The 18572-nt window shown below is 44.6% G+C and overlaps 1 protein-coding gene across 2 annotated transcripts in view; it reads left to right on the forward strand.

Moving 5' to 3' along the window:
• Nucleotides 1-8: 8 nt before the first annotated feature.
• Nucleotides 9-18572, forward strand: part of LRP8 (LDL receptor related protein 8) — a 271670-nt gene continuing 253106 nt past the window's right edge. For both annotated transcript variants that reach the window (XM_007062181.4, XM_027824600.3), the window contains exons 1-2: nucleotides 9-204; nucleotides 1144-1263. In XM_007062181.4, the coding sequence (XP_007062243.3) occupies nucleotides 9-204; nucleotides 1144-1263 (316 nt within the window). The remainder of the gene's footprint in view (nucleotides 205-1143; nucleotides 1264-18572) is intronic.

Here is an 18572-nt window from a genome sequence, read left to right on the forward strand (position 1 = left end):
CCATTTCAATGCACACACGCTGGAGGAAGCAAGCAGGGCAGCCGCCGACAGTAAACACTCCGTTAGCGAAGGCAGGAAGCCCGGCTGCATGCAAGCAGCACTCAAGGCATTATCACGCGGAAGGAGAGAGCGCCATGTGCCCCCCAGGACTAACCCGGCTGCTGCTCTTCCATCTGCTGCTGATCAAGCTGCACACTGGCAAAGGTGGGTCGGGATCCCCGTGTCCATGTCCTCTGCATGTGTGCGCGCGCGTGTCGGGGGGTAACCACACAGCATCCCTGGGACCTGAGCAAGTGCAAGCCATGCATTTGCCTGGGTCTCTCCCTCTCCCTTTTGACTCCCGGTTGCACGCGCTGTGTGTGGGATTCCTGGCCCTGCACGGGAAGCCAGTTTGCAGGGGTTCCCTTAACTTTGATCCGTGCTATACTGGGGGGAAGGGCTGACACCTTGTTTGAAGGGAAAGGCTATCACCGATGCCTGCCGACCGGTAGTGACAGGAATTCATCTTTTAAGCTAAGGGAAGATGTGTCTGGTCACCCGTAAACCAAACCCAGGAGCCCCGCTCCCTCTCTGCAAAGGAGCAGGTCCCCTTCTCAGCTTCAGGTTGGGGTCAGTTTCCATGTTGTGGGGGAAGGAAAATATTTAGATAAACGGAGAAGCTGACAATGGTCCCTCAACATGCGATCTGCCTTTTGCACTGACAATGAATAGCCGCTAGGTCGTTGGTGCTTTTACGGTGGCATTTCCTTACCCTTCCCTCCAACCTCCTTTTGCCCTGAAATCAATGCCGGGTTATTTCCCGCAGTGAGTGAATTAGATGCTTGGTGTGTGCACGATGCCGCTTTTCAAACGGGGGATATATTTAGCCGGGGAGAAGGGGATTATGGTAACCTACTTTAAGCAGAGGTGCATTGTCCTTTTGTTATTAAACACATGCCTCCCCCCATGCAAACCAGCGCCCCCCCCATGCCGTGCCCCTCTCCAGGGGAGCGCTGTGTGCGCGGCGCGTTAGAGGCAGTGGCGGGAGCGTGGCCCGAAGCCCCGGGCCGGGAGGATGCGGCCTGCAAAGCACGCCCGGGGCTGGGGTGGGCACGGCCGGGAAGCGCGCCCTAGCCCACGCGGCTCTGCCTCTGCCGCCCGCAGGCGCCGCCAAGGAGTGCGAGGAGGACCAGTTCCAGTGCCGGAACGAGCGCTGCATCCCCGCCGTCTGGAAATGCGACGAGGACGACGACTGCTCGGACAACAGCGACGAGGCGGACTGCCGTGAGTGCCCGAGCCGCGCTGCCGGCCGGACGCCCCGCTCGCAGGCAGGCGCGCAGCGGGGCCGCCAGCCGGCCGCCGGGGGGGGGGGGGGGGTCTCCGCTGGGCGGGGGTGCCGGATTGGCCGCGGGGAGGGTCGGCTGTGCCGGGCGGTGCGTGGGGCAGAGGCGAGCTGGAGCGAGCTCGTGTCTTCCGCTGGGGGCCTCTTGCAGGCTGCCGGAGCGCCCTGCATTGCACGGGGGCACCCGGCGGCGCTTGGCTCCCAGGGCGCGAGTCCCTGTGTTTGGAAAGGAGTTTTCTACCCCCGGGGTGTGTGTGCGTGTGTGTGGCCGGCCTAGAAACCAGTCCTGTCCGGGGACTCGGGGGAGCTGGCACACGGGGAGCCCTCGGCACCGCGCGTAGGCTGGAGAGACGTCTCCCAGCCCTGCTGTCCCTCTCCGCCGGCGTTTCCCCGGGGGCCGAATCACAGCCCCGGCCCCGGCTGCGGCTCGGAGATAGGCTTCTCCCTCTTGCCGGAAGGGGCGGATGCAGCGTTGAGCCTTGGGGAGAGCAGCGCAGCGCGCGTGTGTGTTGGGGGCGAATTATATCCATATCCCCTGGGTAACAGGCGCGGGTCCTGCCCTGCCGCTTTCCTCCCGCAAAACCTGGCCCAGAGGCAAACGACTGTAAATTTGCGGTTCCATCCTGTTCTTTTTTGAATGAAGCTGTCGCTTTTGCCGGCTCCGTTTCGGATTGGCTGCTGGGGGACACCAGATCAGCCACATGGCACAAGCTGCCTATAGAAAAGTGGGAAGGGTTCACCATCCTCCTCCAAGGCTCCTCCTCGGCCATCCTCCTCCCAGACTCTCCCTTCTGCCCTTGCGTAGCTTAGAGGATAGGCTGTGAAGGTCTTCTGGGGAAAGTGCCCTGACAGGCTAAATTTACAAAGGCAAAGCGGTTTATTATTGCACCGTCAAAGTGAAATGCTTAGCGATGGGGGTGATTAAACTCTTTACCTACAAAATCTTGTTCTGGTGGTGATTCATCCTGAAAAATTCTAAGTTCGTTAAAAGAAAAGGAGGACTTGTGGCACCTTAGAGACTAACTAACAAATTTATTTGAGCATAAGCTTTCTTGAGCTACATATGCTTAAGCTTACGCTCAAATAAATTTGTTAGTCTCTAAGGTGCCACAAGTACTCCTTTTCTTTTTGCGGATACAGACTAACACAGCTGCTATTCTGAAACCTGTCAAAGTTCGTTAAAGAGGCGGAGAGTTATAGTTTGCAAAATCTTCCTCCTCCATATGTTAAACACTGACTTTTTATGGTTCTACTCTTTCCTCCTACTGTTATATCCTTGTTTTGACAAATCCTGTGTATGTGGGAAAACCCTAAGGAGAAATCATTGTTCAGGTTTAGTTCCTGGTGGTTTTTTTTTAAGTTGCTCATAGGACAGATCTTGAAAGAAGTTCAATTTAAATATGTATATACAAGGATTACTGAAACAAATAGGACAGGTTTCAGAGTAGCAGCTGTGTTAGTCTGTATTCGCAAAAAGAAAAGGAGGACTTGTGGTACCTTCCCCCCTCCCCCACTGAATTTATCCGATGAAGTGAGCTGTCGCTCACGAAAGCTTATGCTCAAATAAATGTGTTAGTCTGTAAGGTGCCACAAGTCCTCCTGTTCTTTTTGAAAAAAATATAGTGAATTAGCTAGCGTGCATGTGCACAACTGCTTACTATTGGATAGAATGGGAACTACTGAGTTGTGTGTCATCAAGCCCCTGTGCTGCTAACAGAATATAGTAGTGTAAGTGGGAGAAGAGGAGGGTTTATGCTTTTGGAGCAGGGCGGCTTGGAGTTCTACCTCCTCTGTTCCTGTGATGTCTCAGTTGGCCTTGGGGTTATGGTTGGCAAGATGCCAAAGTCCCAGACAGTTGCACATTTGTTATGCTATCAGTACACATGCTTGTCCCTTGTGTGTTGCCATGTAAGTTCTGTGGGTAGCAGCACTTCTCTCAACCAAAGTATGCAAGAAACATCCGTGAAAGCAAAGAAATATGGAATTAAGTCCATTGTATCTACAAGAGACAAAACAGCACCGCAGGTTTTGCTGTGGCAGCTGACCTGAAATACCAAAGGCATGTCTTGAGAATTATATACTGTATAGGATAATAGCCATTGAATTCACACTTTGTTGTAATTCATGGGATCAGCTCTGGAGACTTCATAAACCACAAGAACATAACATGAGCAGCTGATGAATGGCAGCAGAGTCTAGGGAATAAGTTACGGTCATGCATTTTTCACTCTATTTCTTGCTATTAACATCCTTGCAGTTTTTAATCAATTTAACATTTACAGTCTCATCCTACAGTCCTTTCTTAGGCAAAACTTCCACTGAATTCAGTGGAAGTTTTGTTTGTATAAAGGTTGTATGGTCATGGCCTGAATAGTCAATGAATAGTCCTTTACCTTCTGAATAGTCCCATTAGAATCAGTGAGACTTCTTAAAAAGCAAGACTGAGTAAGGATCAGGACCTCCCCACCCCCAGGCCTCCCATGAAATACCGAGTCAGAAAAGATAAGGAATGTAAAAATGATATTTTGATGAAGCTCTGATTTGGTTATATTGTGCCATGTCAGATTGGTCAGGTGTGTAATTGTGTTTTCTTAGAGTTTTACTTCTGCAGCTTTTAGAGTTTTTTGAAAAAAGGCATTTTATGGCATGTGACTGGGATTCTGTTTGCTGGTAAATGTTAACAAAGGGGTCATTGGTACATATGTAAGGAATTATACTTATTGTAGAGTGCAGACTAGCATATGAACATGGATTAGGTGAGTGTATTATAGAAATTTCCCATATGGACTGATCATTTAATTAAAATATGGAATTTGCAGTGGACTTCATTCAAATGGTCTTCATTCAAATTACATTTTTCACATGCTTATTTTTGCTAGCTTGTATTTACTTATTGCTGAACATTGATTTCTCTGAAATAATGTTAAAAGGAAAATATATGAGTGTTTATAATATAAAGCACAGGTATACACAGACTATTACATTTTAAGGGATACATAATATATGTACCCAGAGTATGTTCAGTATGCTTTTGTTTCTAGATTAACACACTCCTTTTGTTGCTACTGAAGATACAATAATATATTAAAAACAGTATTCGGAATTTACACATTCCAAGAACTTGAATTTTCCACAGTTAACTACTGAAGGAGTGATGGACAGGGAAAAGGCAAATATATATAGCCCTGTAGTAGCAAATGCTGTGGCAGACCATTCCATTCTCAGTCTCTATATTCACAAAAAGAAAAGGAGTACTTGTGGCACCTTAGAGACTAACCAATTATTTGAGCATAAGCTTTCGTGAGCTACAGCTCACTTCATCGGATGCATTCAGTGGAAAATACAGAAGATGTTTTTATACACACAAACCATGAAAAAATGGGTGTTTATCCCTACAAAAGGTTTTCTCTCCCCCCACCCTACTCTCCTGCTGGTAATAGCTTATCTAAAGTGATCACTCTCCTTACAATGTGTATGATAATCAAGGTGGGCCATTTCCAGCACAAATCCAGGTGTCCCCCCCCCCCCCCCCCCCCCCCCCCCCCCCCCCCCCCCGCCACTCTCCTGTTGGTAATAGCTTTGTGATCAGGATAAGCTATTACCAACAGGAGAGTGGGTTGGGCGGGGGGGGGGGGCCTGGGTTGGAGAAAACCTGGATTTGTGCTGGAAATGGCCCACCTTGATTATCATACACATTGTAAGGAGAGTGATCGCTTTAGATAAGCTATTACCAGCAGGAGACTGGGGTGGGGGGAGAGAAAACCTTTTGAAGTGATAAACACCCATTTTTTCATGGTTTGTGTGTATAAAAACATCTTCTGTATTTTCCACAGTATGCATCCGATGAAGTGAGCTGTAGCTCACGAAAGCTTGTGCTCAAATAAATTGGTTAGTCTCTAAGGTGCCACAAGTACTCCTTTTCTTTTTGCGAATACAGACTAACACGTTACTCTGAAACCAGTCTCTAAATTCAGTTAGCTCAGAACTTTCTCAGAAGTATGTGATATGCATGTGTTAACGGATTTCTTATTGTATTTATCTTCACTTCTAGGAGAAACAGGATAACCCTTGTTTCAGAGTAGCAGCCATGTTAGTCTGTATTTGCAAAAAGAAAAGGAGTACTTGTGGCACCTTAGAGACTAACAAATTTATTTGAGCGCAAGCTTTCGTGAACTACTTATGCTCAAATACATTCGTTAGTCTCTAAGGTGCCACAAGTACTCCTTTTCTTTTTAGGTTTCAGAGTAGCAGCCGTGTTAGTCTGTCTTCGCAAAAAGAAAAGGAGGACTTGTGGCTGTAGCTCACGAAAGCTTATGCTCAAATAGATTGGTTAGTCTCTAAGGTGCCACAAGTCCTCCCTCCTTTTCTTTTTAGGATAATCCTTGTGGCTAGTATGTAAATGATCAGCTTGTAAAATGTAAAATCAGCGTGTAAAACTGCTCCTTGTGGTTGTTGCCATTGAAATGCTCTGTTACAAAATGTTTCAGTTTTTTTGAATAGTTCTATGAGAAGATGACAATTTACTCTCTGTTTGTGGGAAAACAGGGAGTTGATGGAGTGGCAGTACTCAATGTGCTTCTTGCTAGAAGCCGCCTTTGTACACAGACTGAGGCTTTTCCTGTTTTCTGCTGCTCTACTGCCTGGCGAGTCTACTGTTGACTTTTCCGAGGAATTTGAGATTCCAAAGGAGGAGTCTGAGCACCTTGCTTCATAGAGGTTTCCTCTGGGCTTGATTTCTTCCACTGAATTTCTTCCTTTTTGATTGGGAGTAGTGTGTCTGAAAGCATCCCTGTATTCACACCCTACATATTATTGTAATAATCTTTGTACAAAATATGCCTTGTGAGGTATCATGTGAAAACTTAATATCTTGCTGGTCAATAACATCATGGTGAAAATGTATGTAGCAACATGATTTATAAAGCCGTGAAATCCCCCTGTATGATGTTGTTAGTGCGTGTTCAAAACCATACAGACCCGCCTAGGCAAAAGTTGTTGAACAGGTCTAGCCTAAACAAAGGAATGTGTGTTTACCTCAATTTACATGTAAGTAGTAAATGGGCCTCAAGACAGCAGGGGGAGGAGATGGCAGGAGACAGCACATTTGCATGTCAACACCAGACTCTATATTGTCTGCCTCACTGTTTAAATAAAGTTTGCTTTGAGGGGTAATCTTCAGAAGAATCCACATCAAAGATTCACTGGATTGTAAAAGAAAGAGGCAGAAAACCCCTAAGCTGTGTCTCTTTCACCTAAGAAGACAAAAAAGGGTCATGGCTATACTACAAAATCAAGTCGACCTAACTGCAAGCGCCGCAGTAATTACATCACTTGTTTGTGTCTACAGTTTGCTCTTTGTCTTAGTGGTGCGGGCATTGTGGGATGGGTCCTGAAAGCTAGTAACAGGCAGCATAAGCAACACAGTGTTGACCTAACTATGTTGACCTTGACTCTACGCTGCTTGTGGAGGTGGAGTTATTAAGTCGGTGTAGTGGGGCATTTACGTGGGCAGGAGCGAAATGTAAGTGTAGAGACTTCCCTAGTTCAATCGACATAAACTGCCTTGTGTTGACCTAACTCTATAGTGTAGACCAGACCTCAGGCACCAGCATCTTAGGGCCTCTGGGAGAGATCCTGACCAAAGAATTGTCAGTCACCATCTTGCTGGAAGACTGGGGGTGAGACAGGCCTTTTTAAACAAAGCCTTGAACCAAAATTTACCAGATTAAGTCTAAGACTTTTAGATGTGTTTTCACTGTTATTTGCTTGTGACAGTTTTGATCTTTCGTACTTGAATTCACTTAAATCCATCTTCTTTTGTTCATAAATTTGTTTTGTCTTTAAACCCATCCAGTTGTGTTTAAACTGAACTGTCTGGTTAACTGTCTACTCCAGTTAAAGTAGAAAATTGTTGAATATTGACTCTTTACAGTGGTAATAGATCTTAATACCTGAGTGTCTAGGAGAGGGCTGGACAGCGCAGAACACACACTTTGCGAAAATTCAGTACTGGGAGTATGTTGCTTCACCCTGCAAGTAACAACCAAGGCTGGTGAAAGCCAGAGTGTGTCTGGTGTGTTGCTGACAGGCTGCTGGGTTCAGAGCTGCTGGACCAGGGCTGCAGCTATACCCAGACAGGATGTCACCTGCATGCTGGCAGGCTGTTTGTGAGCAGCCCAGGTGGGAGCTACAGCAGCAAAACATTGCGAGGCACCCAACATTGCAGGGCAGGTGGTGATACAGCCCCTCACTGATCTGGATTGCACCGCAGGATGGGACAGGTAGTAATCAAGAGTTGTCCTTTATGTCAAGGATTTGATGTAGAATGAGTGTGGCTAAATGTAAATCAAGGGATGAAATGGTGATGCCTCTTTAGTTACTGGATATGGAAGATTACCCAATCCCAATTTTTAAAAGGGGTTAGGTCAGACCTGGAACGTGGCCATATAGCAGTTTCACAAGTTGTAGGGTCAAATTCCTCCATGGGCTAACTCCATTGATTTTAGGGGTTTTAAATAAGGGATGAATTGGGAACTGTCTCTCTTTAAAAAAAGGAAAAAGGTAACTGAGGATCATCTGCCTTTTTTTTAACCTTTAACCAGTCATATGTCCTGCTGTAGTTGATGAAGGCAACTTTGGGTCCCTGGAACACTTATGTGGGCAGGCCATAGAATTTGGCCCTATGTGAGTAAGATGAGAAGGATTTGACCCCCAGACTAATTGGATTAGGAGTTGGTCATGTGGTTTTGTAGAGTGTGTTGTCATGTGAGATTATTTATCTGGAAGAGTTATAAGGATACAAAATACTAATAGGTGTGTGTGTGTAAGATTCGGTTTAATTAAAAATATCTAAATCCAACATATTTGCAGAGGCTTTCTTAAGTGCCTCTGACTTCGCTGTGATGAGGTACTATTTCAGTCCATAGTATGGTGCCATTTTAGTGTTATTACAGTCAGAAACATTAAACTATGTTATTTACTTTAGATATTTTTAATTTAAAATATTAAAGGGTCCATCCCACATTAACGACTACAAGTGCTACTCACATTATGAAGGCAAATGTATTTCAGAACAGAGCAACATAAACGATGAGGCTGGAGGTATCGATCTGTGAGGAAAGATGAAGAACTGAATAGGTAGGTGTAGCTTAGCTAAGTGACAACTAAATGGGAACATAGTAGTCATCTATAGTGTTTGAAGAGTGTAAATGCCAATGATGGAGAGGAATTGGGACAAGAGAGTTTATCAGGAGTAATGAGAACAGAGCTCCTTCTTGCCAAGTTATGATGTCTCTGCAGTGCTAACAGGAGGCAAAAGTAGTGAAAAAGGATTTTTCGTTGAAGTCACCAGATATATGCAGGTGGTTAAGTAGGAAGATAGCTTTTTTGCTCGGTTGCTTTTCTGGTCATAACTGCACTTTGTGGCGGATGGAGCCCCCTTTGGGGAGGATAGCCTCCAGCTCCCTCCCTTCCACCCACAACCCTCTCCCCCGCCCTCCCGCAGCCGGAGTAATCAGCCCCCCTTGGCCAGAGGAGCCCCGGGCTGGCTGGAGGCCCAAGCACCCCCGCCCCTCCCCAGGTCGGAGGAGCCCTGGGTTGTCCGAAGCCTCGAGCCTGCCCCCTGTACCTGCCCCGAGGAGCCCTGAGCGCCCCCCCCCCCCACTTGCCCAGAGGAGCCCCAGGCCAGCCGCAGCTGCACCTCCCCTCCCCTCCCCAGACCCCAAGCCTGGGAAAAGCTGCATCGTGACCGTGTTTCTTTCCAAAGAAGACCTGAGCTTTTGATATGCCCCATGCAGGTTCCGGGGTGGCTGAGTATTTGCTACTCAGCTTCCTGGGTTCATCAGTAATCTCTCTGGAGTCCAGGGAGATTACTGATGATCTCGGGAAGCTGAATAGCACATACTGCCTCCTTAGCAACCCCGGAACCCACATGGGACATCATAAAGCAAAAACTTCCCTCGCCAAACCTGCAGCTGGTTGTCTGGCGGCAGCAGGAGCATCAGGGGATGCAGAATCTCCCTTGGCCTATTATACCCCAGGAGTACAGTAGGCAGATATCCATGGTGTCAGAAGCTTTCCTAAGGTCAAGGAGAATGTGGAATGAATGAGTTCTGACCTAGCAAATCTTTTGTTTTTCTACTTTTGAAGACAGAGTTGTTAGCTACGTTTTCTAAATAAAAAGAACAGGAGTACTTGTGGCACCTTAGAGACTAACAATTTGTTAGAGCATAAGCTTTTGTGGGCTACAGCCCACTTCATCGGATGCATAGAATGGAACATATAGAAAGAAGATATATATACACACACATACATACAGAGAAGGTGGAAGTTGCCATACAAAGTGTAAGGGGCTAATTCATTAAGATGAGCTATTGCCAGCAGGAGAAAAAAACTTGTGTAGTGATAATCAAGATGGCCCATTTAGACAGTTGACAAGAAGGTGTGAGGCTACTTAACATGGGGAAATAGATTCAATATGTGTAATGACCCAGCCACTCCCAGTCTCTATTCAAACCCAAGTTAATGGTATCTAGGTTGCATTTTAATTCAAGCTCAGCAGTTTCTCACTGGAGTCTGTTTTTGAAGCTTTTCTGTACAGCTCACTGTAGAGGCTTGAAAAAATCTGACAAATACTGATACCTTTGTCTGTTTCTAATGGACAAGAGCCCAGGTGGCTTTGTTTTGTTTGCTTCCGTTTTCGATTATTAGCCAGTAATGCATACTGCTCTAGGAGCAGGGCAAACTGCAGCAACATGGAAGCTCATGCGCTGTGTGAAATTCATCCCTGGTGTGACTCTGGAGGCTTGTGAAAGTCACACCAGCGATGAATTTGTCTGAGTGGTTTCTTCCCCTTTCTTCCTGCCTTGTGTTTTCGCTAATTTCTTGGTGATAGATTTTTAAAAAATAGATAGTGCTCTTGTGTTTTAGACCTTACCTACTTGCAGTGGCTCTTTGATGTTTCTCTTCCTGATTTCAGATTTTTGAAACCCAAAGCTCAGATATATTTGCTGTTCTTGTCATAGGGAGGGAGCAGGTTGGAAAGGGTTGTAGGGGAAATTGTAAGTGGGAGAGGCAGATGGATTTTGGCATCTAAGGAGGGGGGTCAAGCTGAGAAGTTTGCTATGTGGGAGGTACAGAAGCATTGGCAGTAGGGCGTTAGGAATGGGACATTCATTATTGAGGGGATACTAGTTTGGCATGAACGTCTCTCGCTCCCTGTACTATCTACTTCACTTTCTGGCCTTGCTGCTAGCTCTCTTGCTCACCACACTCCTCACATCTTGGAATTTTTAAATTCGAACTTGAAGCGCATAGTGTCCATACTGAGCTCCACCCTTCTGAATCATTACACATCTTATAAGAGGTTTCTGATCCCTATATTTTTTCCAAGCCCCCAGAAAAATGTGTGGATTCTGTTTGAGTTTTCGAGTATTGCTTCTTGTTTTACTGCACTGTTGCAGTGTCCCTAGTCGAAAGCAATTGGTCTATTCCTGTGTAACTCTTCTCTAGCACAAACGCCTGGTTCTTGCCACAGGGAAGCTGCATACTTTTATGCTACATGGTTAGGAAATGTTAGAAATGCGGAGCCTAATTTTTCCTAAAATGCCTTTTCCTGTTAAAATCATTAATATTTAGATTACTCCAAGGTGGGGGTATGAGCCTTTTGATATAATTCATGCAAATTTTTCTGCTCCATGAAAATTCCTGCTGAAATGCAAAAGATAACTTGTAAAGTCTAATTAATGTGTTACAATAATTCTGTGAACTACTTACAAAAAAATCTAATGTTAAAATAATGTCAGGAGTCAGGCTTTAAATAAAGGGAAGCCAGGAAATTCAGAGTGGGGGTTAAAACTCCATTTTAATGCTACCTCAGTAAAGAGACTGTGGTGTAATAAGAAGATGATGGATCCAGCAGACCTGCGCTCTGTTCTATTACCTGTTACCGTTGCCTCCAAACAAAAGGTGAACCTTCATATCTCTTCAGAGGTTTGAATCTGAAGAGTCATGATGGTGGTGCACGTATGAGGCTTGAATTTGGTTTGCTATATATTGAAATAACTAGCACCTCCACAGTGCTCTTCAGTAAGGTGAGTGAGTAGCATTACTCCCATTATACAGGTGAGGAAACTATGGCACAGAGAGCTAGTGTATGGTCAAGGGCATACAGTAAATCAGTGGCAGAACCAGGAGCAGAACTCAGATGTCCTAAATCCAAGTGTCCAATCCACTTGAGCATGCTGCCTGCCCAAAGGCACCTGTGGGGCTAATGATAAAATTTCATTCTTCATTCCAGATTACCTGGCTTTTGTAGTTCTGAGTCAGAACCTGGCAGTTAGTCTAACCTTGCAGAGTTAACACAAGGAGTGAATTTAACAGTAGAGCTCTAGAATCTACTAGAGAATGGGATTTATAAGAGGTTTAGATTAGAATAACACTGAGGGCCATTAGCCGGGGCCTTGCTATCAAATTGCTGTAAAGGAGATGTTTTCTTTCTGAGACATTAATATTATTTTAATTTAAATTAATTTTAATATTATTTATTAAATGATTGACAGTGTGGTTGGTGCTGTCAGCTCATTCTCTGAAGTCACAAGGCTACATCTATGTTTTACTGAAAAACGTCCCCGTATCTGAGATTTGCAGAGCTGCTATATGGTCCTCAGCACATACTTCTCCAGACACTATGCCCTCGTCACTGCCTCTAGATCTCATGTGGCAGTTGGCAGTGCAGTTCTTTCCTCAGTTCTAGACTTGATGCTGAAGCTCCCCCTCCTTAGAGGGATACTGCTTAGGAGTCACCTGAAGTGGAGCAACCATAGGGATGCTACTTGATGAACAAAAAGAAGTTACTGCACAGGGTAAGGAACTGTGGTTCTTTGATATGCGTGTCTCTATGTGGGCTATACTTCTTGGCCTCCTTCCTCTTTGCTTCAGGATTTCCCTCTGAGACTTGACAATAGAGAAGGGTGGTTTGCCCATGCAGCCCGATACATACATTCATGCCCCGCACTGAGGCTGTATGGGCCAAATGAATACTGCTGCTGAAAATCTCCGATCCAAGGTGCGTAGGGCACATGAGCACCTGATGTGGAGGACCCATAGGGGGACGTGTCTCGAAGAGCCACAGTTACTGCACAGGGTGAGTAACCTCTTTTTGGCCAACAAGAAACTTGACACTAGCTAAAATGCTTGGGAAATTTTAGCTCATTGTTGTATATTTTGTTCATCTCACCTCATTTCCTCCCTACATTCCCCTTTCATAACAAACAAACAACAACAACAAAAATCAAACCCCAACCCAGTTGCAAAGTTTACCATCCATAGCTGCTATATTTAAACAAAGATGTAAATTCTCTCATAGCTTGGAAAACAGTGCTGTACCTCTGGCTAGTAGAAATAACAATTAGCATTAAAATTAACACCTGTTATAGGTAATAGGTGATTCTGTTGGATTTATTACATAATTTAAAAGGTGTATATTCCATGGATAAGTTTCTCTGATGGCAGATTAGCAAACAGGTTCGAACAGAGGCGTGGAACAATCTCAGTCAGGATTTTGGTTCACACTGGTGTGTTGAAATTGCGTGTTTGACTTAGAGGCATTGCTGGGGTGAATTTTGCTCTCCCTTACAATGGTGTTATTGAGAACTGAATTTGTTCTCATTTCTATAAAGTAATATGCTGTGCATATCTGCCAAATGAGCCGGTTAATGTTGGTCCCTGCAGTTGAATAAGGATTAAGAAACTGCATTGCCAGGCACTGAAAGCAATCCCTTCTCTCCAGTTTTCTTCTCTGGAGGAACTCTGATTGGGGCATGGTACTTCAAAAAGTAGGAATTTAGAGCAAGGAGAAATCCTATCCCGAGGCCTGCAATATAAATACAGAAGCTCCTCCCAAGGGAGTATGATAGATAGCGTGGTATATTTTATCTTCATGATTGCAGACTTCATGAAATAAAACATACATATGTGAGAAACATGGAGTCATTTGTAGGCCTGCACCATGCACTTCTCTGCCTTGCTGGAATCTTTCCTTCAAGTACCCTGCATAAGTTTGGCCAGTAATGTTCACACCTCCACTTTCCAGCCAGAAATGCCAGTTCTCCAGCAGCAATGCACAAAGTCTTTATCAACACTCTCTTGCCCTGGCATTGAAAGAGACTGTGCAAAGCCTGGAGGAGAGCACCAAGTACTTTTTCATAGCTGATTATGTACAAGATTACATGAATGCTTGCTGACCTTTTTTGTAAGTACTTGTGGAAAGGATTGACAGCTCCTGCACAAACAGCGCACTTCAGGCTTCTGGGAGCTGCTAAATTCACTGTGCATACACACATTCAGTTCATCACTTTATTTTTAAACTTTGGGAATTAACTCCAAACTCGGTGTACTACGATGAAAAGGTCATTGATGTGGAGACTGAATGACTTAGGGGATTGGTTCTGACATAGAACTCTTTACCTCTCTATCATTGGCTCAAATCCAGTTCAGGCCGGCAGCATCCAAAAGGCATTCCCATCCAATGAACGCTTGGTGGGCTATGAAAGGAGTTGGTGGTCTCAGACAAGTTCTTAGTGGATACATGTCCCCAGAATAAAAATCACCACTACAATTGGAACTCTTGTTTGACTGAGTGGTTATGGAGACTCAACTACTTTCATGCCAGAAGTGGTCCCTGGAGGTCAGAGTTGAGACACATTAGCAGAGCACTCTGCATTATTGCTGCCAAAACCAGAATTGTCCTGTGGGATTGTAGGGAGCTACAGTCCTCAGGGTTATCAACCTGGCATCTTTCATCCACACTGAAGTTTACTTTTTGAAAGCATAGTTGTTTTCAAGCTAGAAATTGAAACATATTTTCTTGGGGTATGTCTTCACTACGGCAGCGCTTTAATGTGGCTGTGTAGTCGCGGCTCCAGAGCTGGGAGAGAGCTCTCACAGCACTGTAAAAAAATCACCCCCATGAGGGGAGTAGCTACCAATGCTGGGAGCCCGGCTCTCAGCGCTGGTGCACTGTCTACATTGCTACTTTAGAGCACTGAAACTTGCATCGCTCAGGGGTGTGTTTTTTCACACTCCTGAGCAAGAAAGTTTCAGTGCTGTAAATTGGCAGTGTAGACAAGGCCTTACTGGTGGTTTTCCATCCTTATCTGTGCATGCTGGGTGGTTATTATAGAGTTGCTCATGAGAGTGGGTTTGTGCATGCTTGCTTGCTAGTCACAGGAATGCTCATCAGAACTGGGTTGTGCATATTTTTTTGTTAAAGAGTGCTGGGTGTTTTTAAGTGCAGGAATATGCTTAGTGGAGAAAGAGGTGTTTTGTTCTCCCGGGGAGGGGAACCTAATTCAGGACTGACCTTGCTCCAACCCTTTCTTGTGGGTGAACGTGAGCATGAATATTACACTCAATGATTGATGGAGGGTTGTAGGGAGAATGTAGCACCTTCTTACATCAATTTCAAGCTACCCTCTTTCCCACTCAGAGTGGCACTGATTGGCTCTGGAGGGAGACACAACCATCTCACTTTATCCAAAATATGTTGGCACTAGTGAGAGAAATGGGAATTTTTGAAAATAGGAAATAACCTAGGGGAGAGCTGGGGCAAAGAATTGAAATCACTGAAGACTTTTCTTAAAACTGTTTCCTAAAGCAGTCTAAACGCAGAACTTATTCCAGGGTCGCTGTTCTGCACTGCCTGGTCAGATGAATTTGAATCACTTGCAGAAGAAGTTATTCAATACATAAGGTTTACATTTAATATAGAAAAGGGCATGTGTAATGTCATTTTTGTGTGATAAATACCAAGCAATATCAGGTTTCAGAGTAGCAGCCGTGTTAGTCTGCATCAGCAAAAAGAACAGGAGTACTTGTGGCACCTTAGAGACTAACAAATTTATTTGAGCATAAGCTTTCGTGGGTTACAGCTCACTTCATCAGTTACTTTATGGCTTTTGTATTGTTTCTCCAAGCAGATATTTTCACAGCAATTTGTCATATAAAAACCTGTAAGTTTCACTGTCTGACATTGGATATGTGACAGCCAATTAATGCAGAAATTTTTCTAAGACTTGTTGACTGCGTGTCTATGTGTGTGTCAATTTTATTCCTCATGGAGCTTTTACTTGACTTTAAAATCTTGTCTGTGCATGAGTTGTAAGATCTAGAAACCAAATATTGAGGGACTTTGAGAAGGTGTTTTCTGTGAGTCTGGCCAAATTCATGGTGGTATTTTATGTGATTTCCAGTAGTTTTCCATCTATTTCAGCTGATGGCACTCTCTATAGATTACAGTAGAAATGCTGAGAAATATAACGTTAGTTTGGGGCTTGGTCTGATTTATGCTGCTTAAATTCTTAGGAATGTGTTTTTCTTCATTGTGCTAAGGACCACAGATCCACTGGAATGGCTGCTTCCCCCTGCGTTCAGTTTAGTGGTGGCAGTGGAATGCTCCACTCCTGAAATCCTCACCGGCTCCATTCTGCCTACTTAGGGGTGAGCAGGCGGGTTCCACCAGACCTCCCTGCTGCACAAGTCTCTGAGGAAAATCCTAGTGTTTTATTTCAGATTTCTGACTAACAGTTTGGCTCAATCATTTGTCTAAATCCCAGCTGTATCACAGGGCTTTGTTTGCCTTTTGGGGAAAGGCACAAGTGGGGGCGGGAGTGTGGATAGGGGTCGGGGCAGTCAGGGAGCGGGGGGGGGGGGGTTGAATAGGGGATGGGGTCCCGGGAGGTGGTGGTCAGGGGACAAGGAGCGGGGTGGTTGGATGGGTTGGGGGTTCTGAGGGGAGCAGTCAGGGTGTGGGAAGTGGGCAGGGGCCAGGCTGTATGGGGAGGCACAACCTTCCCTACCTGGTTTTGGAACCCCGATGTGGCCCTCAGGCCAAAAAGTTTGCCCACCCCTGCCTTAGCCTCTCCACTGAGATAGCCAGCACGGGGGCTAATTTTGATGGTATTTGTATTGTTTACAATACAGAGACCTATTGTTGGGAACTAGAGAGACCAAAAACTCATTTCATATCATCATGTGGTCATGACTGACCTGCAGTAGAGGTGACAGGCCCCATATCTCATTATCAAGTCCCTAAACCATTGAAACTTTAAGCAGTGGGTGCATGACATTGGGTAAAATGGGGGTTTTGCTTCATTCTTCACTGTTACTCCTTGTGGAATCTGGTTGCACAGTGCACAACCTATTGTAGTCACTTCAAAGAGCAGGAAAGCCCTGCCCCTAATGTACATTTACTGCTGGAATAAGAAACGGGTAGGAAAACAAAAGCGTTTAATTTATCTGCATAGCAGGTGGTGGGACAACCAGGCCCCTGAAACCTATGTAGGCTATTAAATAAGTGGCCTGATTTTTCAAAATAAAAAAGTGGCCTGTTGAGGTCAGTTGGAGCTGCTGAGTACTTAGCACGTTTGAAAATGAGGTCATCTATTCAGGAACCTGTAGATGAGGTTAAATGCCTAATTTGAAACACCCATTTTTGAAAACATTGGCAACTATTCCTGGATTTGCCTTGAGCAAGTCACTTCACCTCTCTGCATCTCAGTTTTGTGAAAGGGGGGTAATAATGCTTGCTCATTTTTGTAAAGTGTTTTGCAGTCTATGTATGAAAAGGGCTCTACAAGAACTAAGTAGTATTAGTATTTTCTTATAAGCTGTGAACAACAACAAAAAATCAACAAATTAGTATTAGGTCCAGACAAGTGCTTTTCAGTATTAGTGGAGGGAGCTTCAGAAGCCATTGAGAACATTGAATTCATCCCAGATGGTGTCCCAGAGGGAAGTTTTGTGGCATCAATTAACTTGTAGGTGACCCACACTGTCAGCCCTAGGTGAGTAATTGGCAGTTTGCCACATGCTCAAGAAGAATGAGCCAAAATAGGAACAATGAGAGACAGAGAGAATGATGTGTCTTCGCAAGAAGAAAAAATAATACATAGGGGTTCTTGGGTACCAGTTTTAAATGGGTTACGAACAGGACTACATGCTTTGCTGGCAAGTAATTTCTCAGGCACATTTGTAAAAAATAAAACCCATTTAGAAATATTCTACTATCCCACAGCACAAGATGCCAGTTTGTGCTGTAGCATTATTGTAAGTTATAGTGTTTGGGGCCATCACTGTAGAACGGGGAGATTTATTTTATTTTAAATAAAGACTCTGTAAAGTAGAAGGGCCACTTTCAGCTGAACCTATGCAGAACTCCTTCACCTTGTGGAATTCTGCAAATTGGGGCCGAAATCAGTACCCCATATCCAAACACCCCTGGTTTTTGAAATGTACCCATCCAAATTTAATGGCTTGGGTTTATTTCTACATACGAAACCCAATGGACTGGTTGAACTACTGCATCCACTGGGGCTATGTGATCCCAGAGAAGCTGGCCATGCTACTCTGGGTGGTAGCAGCAGTGATGCTAGGCAATACCTTCGGTGCAGAATTTCCAGCCTGGAAGTTAAGAGGCATGGAGAGTGCTTGGAAGATCATGGAAGCTGAGGCTGAACCTCAGTGATTATGCTGTGTATCAAAGCAGTGTGTGAAGACCCGTTGGTTGTAATTGGGATAATGTAGCTGCTTATGTAGCTCTGATTTAGGGCTCACCCTAAATTATGCTGAAATCAATAGGAGTCTTTTCATTGACTTGAATAGGAGTTGGAGCAGACCCATAGCTGATAGACATGTGTGTTTGTTAAATTTTTGAAAAAGGCTTGAATCAGCTTTCAGTCTCAGGTGCTAATATTTCATATGGCTTTTACATCTGTGCAATCAGGGATAATTAGATTTGTAAAGCAGATGTTCTGCAAATCTGCACTGCGATATGACTGGATGTTTCTGGCTGCAGAGATGTACTCTTGGGGGCATTTGGTTTTGGTATTTTTAATGTAGGAGAATTGCAAATTTCCACACAAATAGATTCATCCATCTAGGAGCATAAAAAAGGAGCTTAAGATCCCATAGATAAAACCAGACTTTAATCAGTAAACATCTGCTGAGCTCTTCAGGAGCAACAGTATTGCCTCAAGTTTGTTAAGCTGTTTAGTGCTGAGTTTTTGTTTTTCAGTGTGTTTTTAGTGTCATTTGTAATTCAGGTGATGGTAGGGGGGTAATGAAGGCTGAAATTTTCACTCTACTCTCCTGAAACAAAATAGAAAATTTTGCATCTCAAGCCTTTAAGCGAAGTAGGAATTATACCACTGTTAATCTGCATTCTAAAGTGTGCTAATACACTTCACACTGGAGA

Source organism: Chelonia mydas, chromosome 8, assembly GCF_015237465.2.
Source record: "Chelonia mydas isolate rCheMyd1 chromosome 8, rCheMyd1.pri.v2, whole genome shotgun sequence".
NCBI classification, from domain to species: Eukaryota; Metazoa; Chordata; order Testudines; family Cheloniidae; genus Chelonia; species Chelonia mydas.